At 44.4% G+C, this 13,420-nt stretch overlaps 1 protein-coding gene and 1 non-coding gene across 8 annotated transcripts in view; both read left to right on the forward strand.

Moving 5' to 3' along the window:
* The window catches only part of LOC139276085 (syntaxin-binding protein 5-like), a 671,748-nt gene that overhangs the window by 429,667 nt on the left and 228,661 nt on the right, over positions 1-13,420 (forward strand). For all 7 annotated transcript variants that reach the window (XM_070893547.1, XM_070893550.1, XM_070893548.1 and 4 more), the window contains exon 9: positions 10,176-10,254. In XM_070893547.1, coding sequence (XP_070749648.1) covers positions 10,176-10,254 — 79 coding nt within the window. The remainder of the gene's footprint in view (positions 1-10,175; positions 10,255-13,420) is intronic.
* LOC139276658 (U2 spliceosomal RNA) lies at positions 9,749-9,947 on the forward strand. The gene has a single exon (XR_011595972.1). It is a non-coding gene; the product is annotated as a U2 spliceosomal RNA (small nuclear RNA).

Here is a 13,420-nt window from a genome sequence, read left to right on the forward strand (position 1 = left end):
GCAAAAATGTAAAGAAATATTCCAAAATTCTCAACGAAAATACATTCCATTGAGAGATAAAAAAAACTCCACAGGAAAAGTGATCCATCCGTAACTAACTCCAGAAGTTAAGGATAGTGTTAGATTAACAGAGGTTTATAATGTTAAGAATATAGTAGTAAGTTTGGGGATTTGGAGAGCTTTAGAAACCAGCAAAGGATGACCAAAAAATTGATAAAAAGGGAGAAAATAGAATATGAGAGTAAACTAGCAAAACATATAAAAACAGATTTTAAGAGCTTCTACAAGTATGTAAAAAGGAAGAGGGTAGCAAAGGTAAGCGTTGGTTCCTTAGAAGCTGAGACAGCTGAAATTATAATGGAGAATAAGGAAATGGCAGAGACTTTAAACAAATATTTTGTATCTGTCTTCACAGTAGAAAACACAAAAAGCATACCAAAAAGTAAAGAACTTGAAGTAATTAATATCAGTAGAGAAAACAAACTTGAGAAATTAATGGGACTAAAAGCCGACAAATCCCCTGGACCTGATGGCCTACATCCTAGGGCTCTATAAGAGGTGGCTGCAGAGATAGTGGATGCATTGATTGTGATTTTCCAAAATTCTCTAGATTCTAGAACAGTCCCAGCAGGTTGGAAGGTAGCAAATGTAACCCCACTATTCAAGAAAGGAGAGAGAGAGAAAACAGTAAACTACAGGCCAGTTATCCTGACATCAGTTGTCGGGGAAAATGCTGGAATCCATGATTAAGGAAGTGGTAACCGGGCACTTAAAAAAAATCATAATATGATTAGACAGAAAAAGCAACATGGTTTTATGAAAGGGAAATCATGTTTCAGGACATTCGGCCCCTCGAGCCTGCTCCGCCATTCAGTATCATGGCTGATCGTCTATCTCAACTCCACTTTTCTGTATTATCCCCATATCCCTTGACTCCAGTAGTATCCAAAAATATATCAATCTCTGTCTTGAATATACTCAAAGACTGAGCCTCCAGAGTCCTCTGGGGAAGAGAATGCCAAAGATTTATCATTTTCTGAGTGAAGAAATTTCTCCTCATCTCTGTCCTAAATAGCCGACTCCTTATTCTGAGACGGTGACCCCTGGTTCTAGACTCACCTGCATCTACTCTGTCAAGCCCTGTAAGAATTTTGTATGTTTCAATGAAATCACCTTTCAAATTCTTCTAAACTCTAGAGAATATAGAGTCTCTCCTCATAGGGCAATCTCCCCATCCCAGGAATCAGTCTGGTGAACTTTCGTTGCACTCCCTCTATGGCAAGTATATCCTTCATTGGGTAAGGAGACCAAAACTGTACACAATACTCCAGGTGCGGTTTCACCAATGCCCTATATAATTGCAGTAAGACATCTTTACTCCTATACTCAAATCCTCTTGTAATAAAGGCTAACATACCATTTGCATTCTTAATTGCTTGCTCTACCTGCATGTTAACTTTCAGTAATTCGAGTAAAAGTACACCCAGGTTCCTCTGAACACCAACATTTCCCAATCTCTCACCATTTTGAAAAATATTCTGCTTTTCTATTTTTCCTACCAAAGTGGATAACTTCACATTTCTCCACATTCTATTCTTGCCCACTCACTTAGCCTGTCTATATCCCCTTGAAGCCTCTTTATATCCTCCTTACAACTTATATTCCCACCTAGCTTTGTATCATCAGCAAACTTGTATATATTACATTTAGTCCCCTAATCTAAATCGTTGATATAGATTGTGGATAGCTGGAGCCCAAGCACAGATCCTTGCAGCACCCCACTAGTTACAACCTGCCAACCCAAAAATAACCCATTTATTCCTACTCTGTTTGCTATCGTTAACCAATCCATGCTAGTATATTACCCCCAATCCCATAAGCCCTAATTGTGTATAATATCCTCTTGTGTGGCACCTTATCGAATGCCTTCTGAAAATCCAAGTACACTATATCCACTGGTTCCCCCTTGTCTATTCTAGTTACAACCTCAAAAAATCGAACAGATTCGTCAAACATGATTTCCCTTTCATAAATCAGTGCTGGCTCTGCCCAATCCTATTATTATTTAATAAGTGCCCTGTTACCACGTCCTTAGTAATATATTCTAGCATTTTCCCTACTACTGATGTCAGGCTAACTGGTCTGCAAATTCCCATTTTCTCTCTCCCTCCTTTCTTAAATAGCAGAGTTATATTAGCTACCTTCCAATCTGCAGCAACCATTGTAGCATCTATGGAATTTTGGAAGATAGCCACCTCTGTAGGCCATCAGATCCAGGGAATTTATTGGCTTTAATTACTCTAGTACTTTTTTTTTACTAATACTAATTTCCTTCAATTCCTCATTCTCATTAGACCCTTGGTTCTCCACTATTTTTCCAAGAGGTTTTTTTTGTGTACTTTTTACATACTTGTGAAGACAGACACAAAGTTTTTGTTTAATTTCTCTGCCATTTCCTTAATTCCCCATTATAATTTATCCTGTTTCAGCCTGCAGGGGACCCACATTTACTTTTGCTAATCTTTTCCTTTTTACATACCTATAGAAGCTTTTACAGTCTGTTTTTATGCCTCTCACTAGTTTAGTCTCATATTCAATTTTCCCTTTATCAATATCTTTGTCCTCCTTTGCTGAATTCTAAAATCCTTCCAATCCTCAGGCTTCCTCCTCTTTTTGGCAACATTGTATACCTCTTCCTTTGATCTAATACTATCTTCAGCTTCTCTTGCTAGCCAAGGTTGGATCACTTTTTCTGTGGGGTTTTTGTGCCTTAAAGTTTGTAAAGAATGTAAGTTTGTTGTAAATGATGTATTAATTCTTTAAATGCTAGCCATTGCTTGTCTACTGTCACACCTTTTAATGTAGTTTCCTAATCTACCTTGGCCACTTCGCCCCGCATACCTACATAGTTTGCTTTGTTTAGATTTAAGACCCTAGTTTTGGATTGAACGAAATCACTTTCAAACTTAATATAAAATTACATCATATTATGGTCACTTTTCCCGAAAGGCCCCTTTACTCAAGGTTATTAATTAACCCTTTATCATTACACAATACTAGACTTAAAATAGCCTGTTCCCTAGTTGGTTCCTCAACATACTGATCTAGAAAACCATCTTGTATACATTCCATGAATTCATCCTCCACACTATTACTACAAATTTAGTTTGCCCAGTCTATATGTAGATTAAAGTCCCCTATGACTACTGTATTACCCTTGTTACATGCACCTCTAATTTCCTAACTTATACTCTGCCCGACATTACTACTACTGTTTGGGGGCCTATAAACAACTCCCACCAATATTTTCTGCCCCATGCTGTTTCTTAGCTCCACTCAAACTGATTCTACTGCTTGATTTTCCAAGCTAAGATCCTCAACAAATTTATTGCAGTTTTTTGAGGATGTAACTAGCGGTATAGATAAAAGGGAACCAATAAATGTAGTATATTTGGATTTCCAAAAGGCATTCGATAAGATGCCACATAAAAAATTGCTACGTATGATAATGGCTCATGGAGTTGGGGATAATATATTAGCATGGATAGAGGATTGTGGTTAACGGACAGAAAACAAAGTGTACGAATAATCAGGGCATTTTCCGGTTGGCTGCAACTAGTGGGGTTCCTCAAGGATTAGTGCTTGGGGGCCCCTGCTATTTTATCTATATTAATGGCTTAGATGAAGGGGCCGAGTGCAATGTATCCAAATTTGCTGATGATACAAAGCTAGGTGGAAAAGTAAGTTGTGAGGAGGACACAAAGAGCCTGCAAAGGGATATATAGACAGGTTAAGTGAGTGGGAGTATAAGGTTGGTAAATGTGAGTTTATTCACTTTGGTGGGAAGAATAGAAAAACAGAATATTTTTTAAATGGTGAGAAACTATTAAATGTTGGTGTTCAAAGAGATTTAGGTTTCCTCGTACATGACACAGAGTTAGCATGCATGTACAGCAAACAATTAGGAAGGCAAATGGCATGTTGGCCTTTATTGCAAGGGGGTTGGAGTACAAGAATAAGGGAGACCGAAATTCGGGGTCTGTATAAGACCCATTTCCACTGTTTTGCAGCGGCCATGCGGCAGAATCGAGTGGCCGGTCTATTGCTCTCCCGAGTTCGGCTGGGCCGCCAACAGGCAGCCTGACACCCCCTCTTGGAGTACTGTGCACAGTTTTGGTCTCCTTATCTGAGAAAGGACATACATGACTTAGAGGCGGTGCAATGAAGGTTCACTAGATTGATCCCTGGGATGAGAGCGTTGTCCTATGAGAAGAGATTGTGCCTATACTCTGGAGTTTAGAAGAATGAGTGGTGATCTCATTGAAACATATAAGATTTTGAGGGGGATTGCCAGGATAGATGCTGAGAGGTTGTTTCTCCTGGCTGGAGAGTATAGAACTAGGGAACATAGTCTCAGGATAAGGGGTCGGCCTTTTAAGACTGAGATGAGGAGAAATTTCTTCACTCAGGTTTGTGCAACTTTGGAATTCTCTACCCCAAAGGGCTGTGGATGCTGAGGCAGTGAGTATATTCAAGGCTGAGATAGATAGATTTTTGGACTCATGGGGAATCAAGGAATTTTGGAATCAGGCGGGAAAGTGGAGTTGTGGTTGAAGATCAGCCATGATCTTATTCAATGGCGGAGCAGGCTCGAACGGCCATATGGCCTACTCCTGCTCATAATTCTTATGTAGGTACCACTAAATTTTGCATTCAAGAGTTCATTAATGATAGGTTATGGCCCCAAAACTCTGAAAAGCTATGTGGACAGAATTATGATGGCAACAGCTGAATCACCTGATTGGAACTACATCAAATAGAAGTGAAAGCCCATTAGAGGGCCACGGAAATTTGGGAGTGGGATAAAGAAGTTAGGGAATGGAGGAATTGGTAAGAAGCCAAGAAAAGCAGTGATTGTCTAAAAGAGAGATAAAGTAATGAATAAAGAGATTGAAATGAGACGCAAAGGAGAATTTATATGTAGTCCGCAAAGTTGACATTCGGTAGTCTAGATCCGGACTGTGATTTTCCTTTTATGCAACTTTTCTGACGCAAATGATGGAGTAGATACTTATAACTGTTGGCTTCTTAGAAGATTCAGCAAAAGAAGTTAAAGAATATTGATCCGTTGTACGCAGATATAAAAATATAGGTGCCTTACAAAAGTTGTGCTGTTAACCGATAGTAGGGTTGAGAAATAACATTAAATTAAAATCAAGCCTCATAGAGAAAAGATACATTTTCTGTTGTGTATGGAGAAAGAGTCAGATTGAACACTGTGAGCTCAAAGTAACGTGGGACCTTAGTCTTTTATTGCAGGTCTCCAGAGTGTCTCTCCAACCTGTGAGGCCTTCTTAAATACCTGTGCTCCCAAGGGATTATGGGATCCCTTGGGACTCTGGGGAATGAGCGCTCTGGTGGCTGTACAGAGTAAATACAAGTCCACATATATAACAACATTCCCCCCCCAAAGTCAATAGTGTAACTATTTACAATGTGAGTCGATCTGTGGCCCTTCTTGCCCTGGTTGATCGTCTCGGTGTGAAAGCTGGTTTTGTTGAATAATTTGTTGGGCCCTCGCTGGGCTGCTGTGCAGCTGGCCTTGCTGGTGTGTTGGGCCCTGCAGGGCTGCTGTGGATGATGGGTTCTACTTCGTGGTCAACCGTGGTGTCGGTTGCCACTGGTGTGTGTGTTGGGGGATCAAAAAAGGTAGGGTCCAAGGTGGGTTGCTCAGGGTAGTCCGTGAATCTGAGTTTGATTTGGTCCAACTGTTTCCGGTGAATGAGTCCATTTGAAAGTTTGACCTGAAACACCTGCTCCCTTCTTTGGCCACGACAGTGCCAGGAAGCCACTTGGGATCTTGTCCATAATTTAAAACAAATACAGGATCATTGATTTCAATCTCGTGTGACACATTTGCACTTTGTTGAAGCCACCTGCTCTCTACCTGTTCATGTAGATCAGGGTGAACTAACGAGAGCCTTGTCTTGAGTGCTCTTTTCATGAGCAGTTCAGCAGGTGGGATCCCAGTGAGTGAGTGTGGTCTCGTGCAGTAGCTAAGTAGGACTCGGGATAGGCAAGTCTGCAGTGAGCCTTCAGTTACCCTCTTCAAGCCTTGCTTGATGGTTTGCACTGCTCTCTCTGCATGACCATTCGCTGGTTGAAACTGAGCAGATGTGACATGTTTGATCCCGTTATGGGTCATGAATTCTTTGAAATCAGTACTGGTAAAACATGGCCCGTTGTCGCTCATCAGGACATCGGATAAGCCGTGTGTGGCAAACATGGCCCGCAGGCTTTCAGTAGTGGCAGCGGACGTGCTAGCCGACATTATCTCACATTCAATCCACTTGGAGTATGCGTCTACAACCACAAGGAACATTTTACCCAAGAATGGACCTGCATAGTCGACGTGTACCCTAGACCACAGTTTGGAGGGCCAAGACCATAAACTTAGCGGCGCCTCCCTGGGTATCTTGCTTAACTGCAAGCATGTATTACATCTGTGAAAGCAGGACTCTTAAGTCCGCATCGATACCGGGCCACTACACGTGGGATCTGGCTATCGCTTTCATCATTACGATGCCTGGGTGGGTACTGTGGAGGTCATTGATGAAGGTGTCCCTGCCCTTCTTGGGGACCACTACTCGATTGCTCCACAGAAGGCAGTCTGCCTGTATCGATATTTCATCTTTGCACTGCTGGAACTGCTTTATCTCTTTCTGCATTTCCATTGAGACACTGGACCAGCTCCCATGAAGCACACAGCTTTTGACTAGAGATAATAAGGGGTCCTGGCTTGTTCAGGTTTTGATCTGCCGGGCAGTGACGGGTGATTGCTCACTCTCAAATGCTTCCATAACCATGGCTAGATCTGCGGGCTGCGCCATTTCCACTCCCGTGGTGGGCAGTGGCAGCCTACTGAGAGCATCGGCGCAGTTTTCTGTGGACGTGAGCGCCCATCTCTGGATGCGGGCCGATGCGTTGGTATTTCTCCCTTTACTCTCGGAAAACAGGGATATAAGTGGCTTATGGTCAGTTTCCAATTTGAATTTTAGCCCAAACAGGTATGCATTTTCTTTACCCCATAGACACACGCTAACGCTTCTTTTTCAATCATGCTGCAGGCTCTCTCAGCCTTAGACAGACTCCTGGATGCATAAGCAACCAGTTGCAGTTATTGAAATTATTAGCTTCTTGCAATACACACTCGACACCATATGACGACGCATCACATGCTAGTACCAAACGCTTACATGGATCATACAACACAAGCAATTTGTTTGAGCATAACAATTTTCTTGCTTTTACAAAGGCACTTTCTTGGCTTTTGCCCCAAACCCATTCACCCCCTTTTCGTAGAAAGACATGTAGTGGTTCTAGCAGTGTGCTGAGACCCGGTAAGAAGTTACCAAAGTAGTTCAAGAGTCCCAGAAACGACCACAGCTCCATTGCGTTCTGTGGCCTCGGTGCGTTCTCGATTGACTCCGTCTTCGCGTTAGGCCTGATGCCGTCCGCCGCAATCCTCCTTCCCAGGAACTCCACTTCAGGCGCCAGGAAAATGCACTTCGAGCATTTTAACCTGAGCCCCACGCGTTTGAGTCGACTAAGAACCTCCACCAGGTTCTGCAGATGCTCGACTGTGTTCCGACCAAGATGTCGTCCTGGAAGACTACGGTGTGCGGGACCGACTTCAGTAAACTTTCCATGTTTCTCTGGAATATCGCTGCCGCTGATCGGATTCCAAATGGGCACCTGTTATAAACAAAAAGACCTTTGTGCGTGTTGATGCAGGTGAGGGCCTTCGATGAATCCTCCAGTTTCTGCGTCATGTAGGCTGAAGTCAGATCCAGCTTTGTGAACGTCATTCCTCCCGCCAGCGTTGCAAAGAGGTCGTCGGCTTTTGGTAGTGGGTATTGGTCCTGCAGGGAGAAACGCTTGATAGTTACTTTGTAATCGCCACAGATTCTGACGGTGCCGTCTCCCTTGAGGACTGAGACAATAGGACTGGCCCACTCGCTGAACTCGATCGGTGAAATGATGCCCTCTCATTGCAGCCGGTCTAGCTCGATCTCTACCCTTTCTCTCATGTACAGTACTGCTCTCGCCTTGTGAGGGTGGGTCGCGTGCACTTTTGCTCCTTGGAATTTCCCGATGCCTGGTTTGAAGAGCGACGGAAATTTGTTTAAGACCTGGGCACGCGAAGTGTCGTCTGTGGGCGATAGCGCTCGGACGCGTCCCAGTTCCAGCGTATCTTTCCCAGCCAGCTCCTGCCGAGCAGCGTGGGACCATCGCCCGGTACCACCCAGAGTGGTAGCTTGTGCACCGCTCCATCATAGGAGACCTTTACGGTAGCACTGCCGATTACATGAATCAGTTCTTTTGTGTAAGTTCTTAGTTTCGTGCGAATTGGAGTTAAGGCTTGAGGTCTTGAGGCCTTGTTGCACCACAACCTTTCGAAAGTCTTTTTGCCCATGGTGGACTGGCTTGCGCCCGTATCCAGCTCCATTGATACCGGGAGTCCATTTAGTTCAACATTCAGCATTATTGGGGGACAATTCGTGGTGAATGTGTGTACCCCATGTACCTCTGCCTCCTCTATCTGAGGCTCTGTTTCTTCGTGATACTCCTCCGCAACATGGTGGTTTGCAGGTTTAACAGGCTTAGCAGCTCACCTACACACTCGTTGGAGGTGTCCCATTGTTCCACAGCCCTTGCAAACGTATCCTTTGAATCAGCATGAATGGAAACAATGATCACCCCCGCAGCGCCAACAAGGTGTTAATGGCCTTGCATTCATCACCCTTGATGGTGGACTCTGAGACATCTGCAGATGTGTAGCTGCAGGTATGTGTGACTTGTTCTGTACGTTACAATTTGAAAACAACATCACTTTGTTCACAGTAATTGTAGCAGCACTTGTGTGCTGAGAGATGTGCTTATTATTGTCACTGGTGGCAATGAACAGGGGGCTATCGCTATGGTCTTACTCAAGGTTGGGGTCTCGACAGTCAAAAGTTTGCGAAGTATGGTTTCGTGGCCATTGCCAAGTACGAAAAAGTCTCTGAGCATGTGCTCCAAATGTCCTTCAAATTCGCAATGTCCTGCACGACGTCTTAGCTCAGCGACATAACTCATCACTTCCTGGCCTTCAGATCTTTTGTAGGTGTAGAACCGGTACCTCGCCATCAGAACGCTTTTCTTCGGGTTCAAATGCTCTCGGACCAGTGTGCACAAATCGTCGTACGATTTCGCCGTGGGTTTCACTGGAGAGAGCAGATTCTTCATGCGGCCATACGTTGGTGCCCCACAGATAGTGAGGAGGATTGCCCTTCGTTTGGCAGCGCTCTCTTCCCCATCTAGCTCATTGGCCACGAAGTATTGGTTGAATCACTCCACAAAAGTTTCCCAATCATCTCCCTCTGCAAATTTCTCCAGGATGCCCACTGTTCTCTGCATCTTTGGGTTCGCTATCTGTATCCCGTCGCCAGTTGTTGTGTATGGAGAAAGAATCAGACTGAATACTGTGAGCTCAAAGTAACGTGTGACCTTAGTATTTTCTTGCAGGTCTCCAGAGTGCCTCTCCAACCTGTGAAGCCGCCTTAAATACTTGTGCTGCCAAGGGATTATGGGATCCCTTGGGACTCCGGGGAATGAGCTCTCTGGTGGCTGTACAGAGTAAATACAAGTCCACATATATAACATTTCCTTTTACTATTTGACAGTAAAAAGATGCAAAACTAAGTAAATGTCCTGTGAAAATGTTAATAACAAAACAAAGATCAAATGTATTATCTGTTCTTACCCGTTTAATATTTGATACATCTCCTACCTGGGGACCACATATTTAATTGATTTTTGTAATAGAGGAATGGAATATGGGCTTGCTCCATCTACTTCATGTATCGATCTGGCATTGCAGTTCTTCCAGGAATAGCACATTTTTCCCCTTGGGATGCGGGGACGGGGGTGTGTAGTATCTAAAATTAAAAAAATACAAAATCAAAATTAAACCTGATGACATAAACAGCCAATCTGAACTGGCCTTTATGCTAGAATAATCAATGTCAATTCCAAATATTATATCAGTTTCCCTGAAGGACTGCCTCACCAGAAGAAGGAATGCCTCTTGTTTGCAGTTACAGTGTTTTTTATTTTGGTCTTTTACTAAACAGGAAAAGTCCAGCGGGATGGGAAAAAACCTGAGTCGTGTAAACCAATCCTTAAAGTAGATCATAAGACATGTAGAAATAGGTAAGTACAGTATTTTGTATTTATCAATTATATTTTTAAGACTACCTCTGTAAAGTACACATTATCAGTAAAAGGCTTTTCAACAACCTCCAAAGAATTTGCTAAATTTGAGCAGAACAGTTCTTTGTTGTTTCGATGCACTCTTCACAACTGCTGCTGTTCCTATTTTGGATTCTTTACAAATCTTTTGCAGTCAGTTGCTAATTTTCTGAAGCATGCCAGTGTCTTCCTAACAATAATCATTACTGTGATCTCTTGGAGCCAGTCAACTTGGAACTTATACTGCATAAGGAGAATCGATGTGGTACAATTTTTGGGGAGACTGAAATGATTCATTAACTCTGAAATGTAACCCCAATCTGGAAAGGGCTACATATTATTGTTTGAATGTTACATGGTATTTCCAATGATTCTCATCCTTGTCCAATTCAGTAGTTCAGAATTCTTCTGTATCTCTCGTAGCTGAAGAGTTTTCAAAGAGTGTAAATAGCAAATTACAGTTTTTCGACAGGGAGTGCAGAATTAGCCATATAGGGTAAAAAGGAAATTTTATCCAGTCATCAAAAAACATCCCAGAAGAAATGCTCAACAACGTTTAGTTTTAAATACATTTGGAGAATTTTCCAATTGCTCTCTTCGTCTCCTCAAGTTGGTGATCATGTATCCCCACAGTTGCTAGCAGTTCTCCGGTACTGTAACAAAGAAACCATTCTTCTTGTGTGAACCTGGACAATGAGTGCTTATGTTCTACTTCTGTCCTCATCTGGGGCCCAAGTTTCGGGACGCGCCTAAAACGGCGCAGCCCGGACATGGACGCCCGTTTTTCGCGCCAGAAAGTGCACCTAAAAAAAACTTTGATTTTCCGGCTCCCTGCAGGTCTTCTGCAGCCGGGCGCAGCGCACCACGAGCTGTTGGGGGCGGAGCCAGGTCCCTGCACCGAAAACAGTGCCGGGACCTCTTCAGCCGCCCAAAACTGTGTGGGAGGGGCCCGAAGCACGCAGCCCCTAGCCCTGGCCGAATGGCCTCACTGGGGCTGCATGAATAAGGCTCCTCCCACGCCCAGCTCCTGCTTCCTCCCGACCTGACTCGACTCCCGCTCTCCCCCCCGCGACCCGACCTCCGCAACTCTCTCTTTCTCCCTCCCCGGACCTCCGCGACTCTCTCTCCCTCACCCCCCCCCCGGACCTCCGCGACTCTCTCTCCCTCACCCCCCCCCCGGACCTCCACGACTCTCTCCCCCACCCCCCTCCCCCGGACCTCCGCGACGCTCTCTCACCCCCCCGGACCTCTGGGACTCTCTCTTTCCCCCCCCCGAGACCCAACGCCACCTACCTGTAAATCTAGCCTGAGGTCTTGGGCCCGGCCGTTCAGCCTCCTTCTCTCCCTCCCCCCACTCTCTCCTTCCCCCCCCTCTCCTTCCCTTCTCCCTCCCTCCTCTCTCTCCCTCCCTCCCTCCCTCCTCTCTCTCTCCCTCCCTCCCTCCTCTCTCCTTCCCTCCATCCCCTTTCCTTCCCTCCCTCCCTCCATCCTCTCTCCTTCTCCCCCTCTTCCCCCCCCTTCTCCCACACCCCCCTTCTCCCCTCTTCTCCCCCTCCCCCTTCCATCCCCCCCACCCCCATTCTCCCCCTCTTCTCCCCTTCTCCCCCTCCCCTCGAGTGTGAGACAGAGACAGAGAGTGAGCGACACAGACACAGACAGAGAGATAGAGACACTGACAGAGATACACTGGGGGGACCGTCCCAGCACGCTGTTGAAGGACTCCCGGTGCTGCAGTCGGTAAGTAGAAAATATTTTATTTATTGATTTTTTTTTTTTTATTATTTTTTATTAATTTTTTTTGATTGATATATTAGTTGATTTATTGATGTATTTATAATTTATTATTGATGATGGCTCTTTATTTGTAAAACTGAATGTTTAATGTTTGTAAACTTCCCTTTAACCCCCCCCCCCCCCCATTCCCTACGCCTGATTTGTAACCTACGCCTGATTTTCTAAAGTGTAGACAAGGTTTTTTCGAACGTACAAAAATCTTCACTTACTCCATTCTAAGTTAGTATGGAGTAAGTTTTCACTGCCGAAACTTTGAAAACAGGCGTAAGTGGCCGGACACGCCCCCTTTTGGAAAAAAAAATTCTGTTCCAAAGTGAAACTGTTCTAACTGACTAGAACTGGAGCAAACTAAATGCCGAGAATTTGAATTTCTAAGATACTCCGTTCTACACCAGTTGCTCCAAAAAATCAGGAGCAACTGAGGCCGAAACTTGGGCCCCTGATGTCTACATCTAGATTTTCCAGGCACGGTTGTAAGATATTTCTTACCCTCTCCAGCATAGGGTACTGATGATCATGTGGTCGAAAGCTCAAATTGGTGTCAAATAAGAGGCCACGGTTGTGAACAATTTGATTCATCCTTAGTCAATAGCCAGGGAGGGGGGTGGAATTGGTGGTGAGGGAACAGAGTTTGTGGCAGGAGCCGAAGACAGTCAGGCTTCCCAATGTTTAATTGGAGGAAATTGCAGCTCATCAAGGATTGGATGTCGGTCAAACAGTCTGACAATAGAGAGGCAGTGGAGGGATCAAGAGAGGTGATGATGAGGTAGAGCTGGGTGTCATCAGCATACACGTGGAACATGGCGGCATATCTTCAGATGATATCTACACTCCTCTAATTCTGGCCTCTTGAGCATCCCCGATTTTAATCACTCCACCATTGGTAGCCGTGCCTTCAGCTGCCAAGGCCCTAAGTATGTGAATTCCATTCCTAAACCCCTCTAACTCTCTTTCCTCCTATAAGAACATAAGAAATAGGAACAAAAATAGGCCATACGGTCCCTCGAGCCTGCACCGCCATTCAATAAGATTATGGCTGATCTGATCATGGACTCAGCTCCACTTCCCCGCCCGCTCCCCATAACCCCTTATCCCCTCATCATTTAAGGCGCTCCTCAAAACCTACCCCTTTGACCAAGCTTTATGTCATCTGTCCTAATATTACCTTATGTGGCTCGGTGTCCAATTTTGTTTTATAACGCCCCTGTGAAATGCCTTGGGACATTTTACTTTGTTAAAGGTGCTATGTATTGTTTATCTGGCCATATCACTAGTGCTGTCATTGGCTCTATATAGCCATTGATCTGTGGGAAACTAGACCTAATGGTTGCAA

This window comes from Pristiophorus japonicus, chromosome 11 (genome assembly GCF_044704955.1).
Source record: "Pristiophorus japonicus isolate sPriJap1 chromosome 11, sPriJap1.hap1, whole genome shotgun sequence".
NCBI classification, from domain to species: domain Eukaryota; kingdom Metazoa; phylum Chordata; class Chondrichthyes; family Pristiophoridae; genus Pristiophorus; species Pristiophorus japonicus.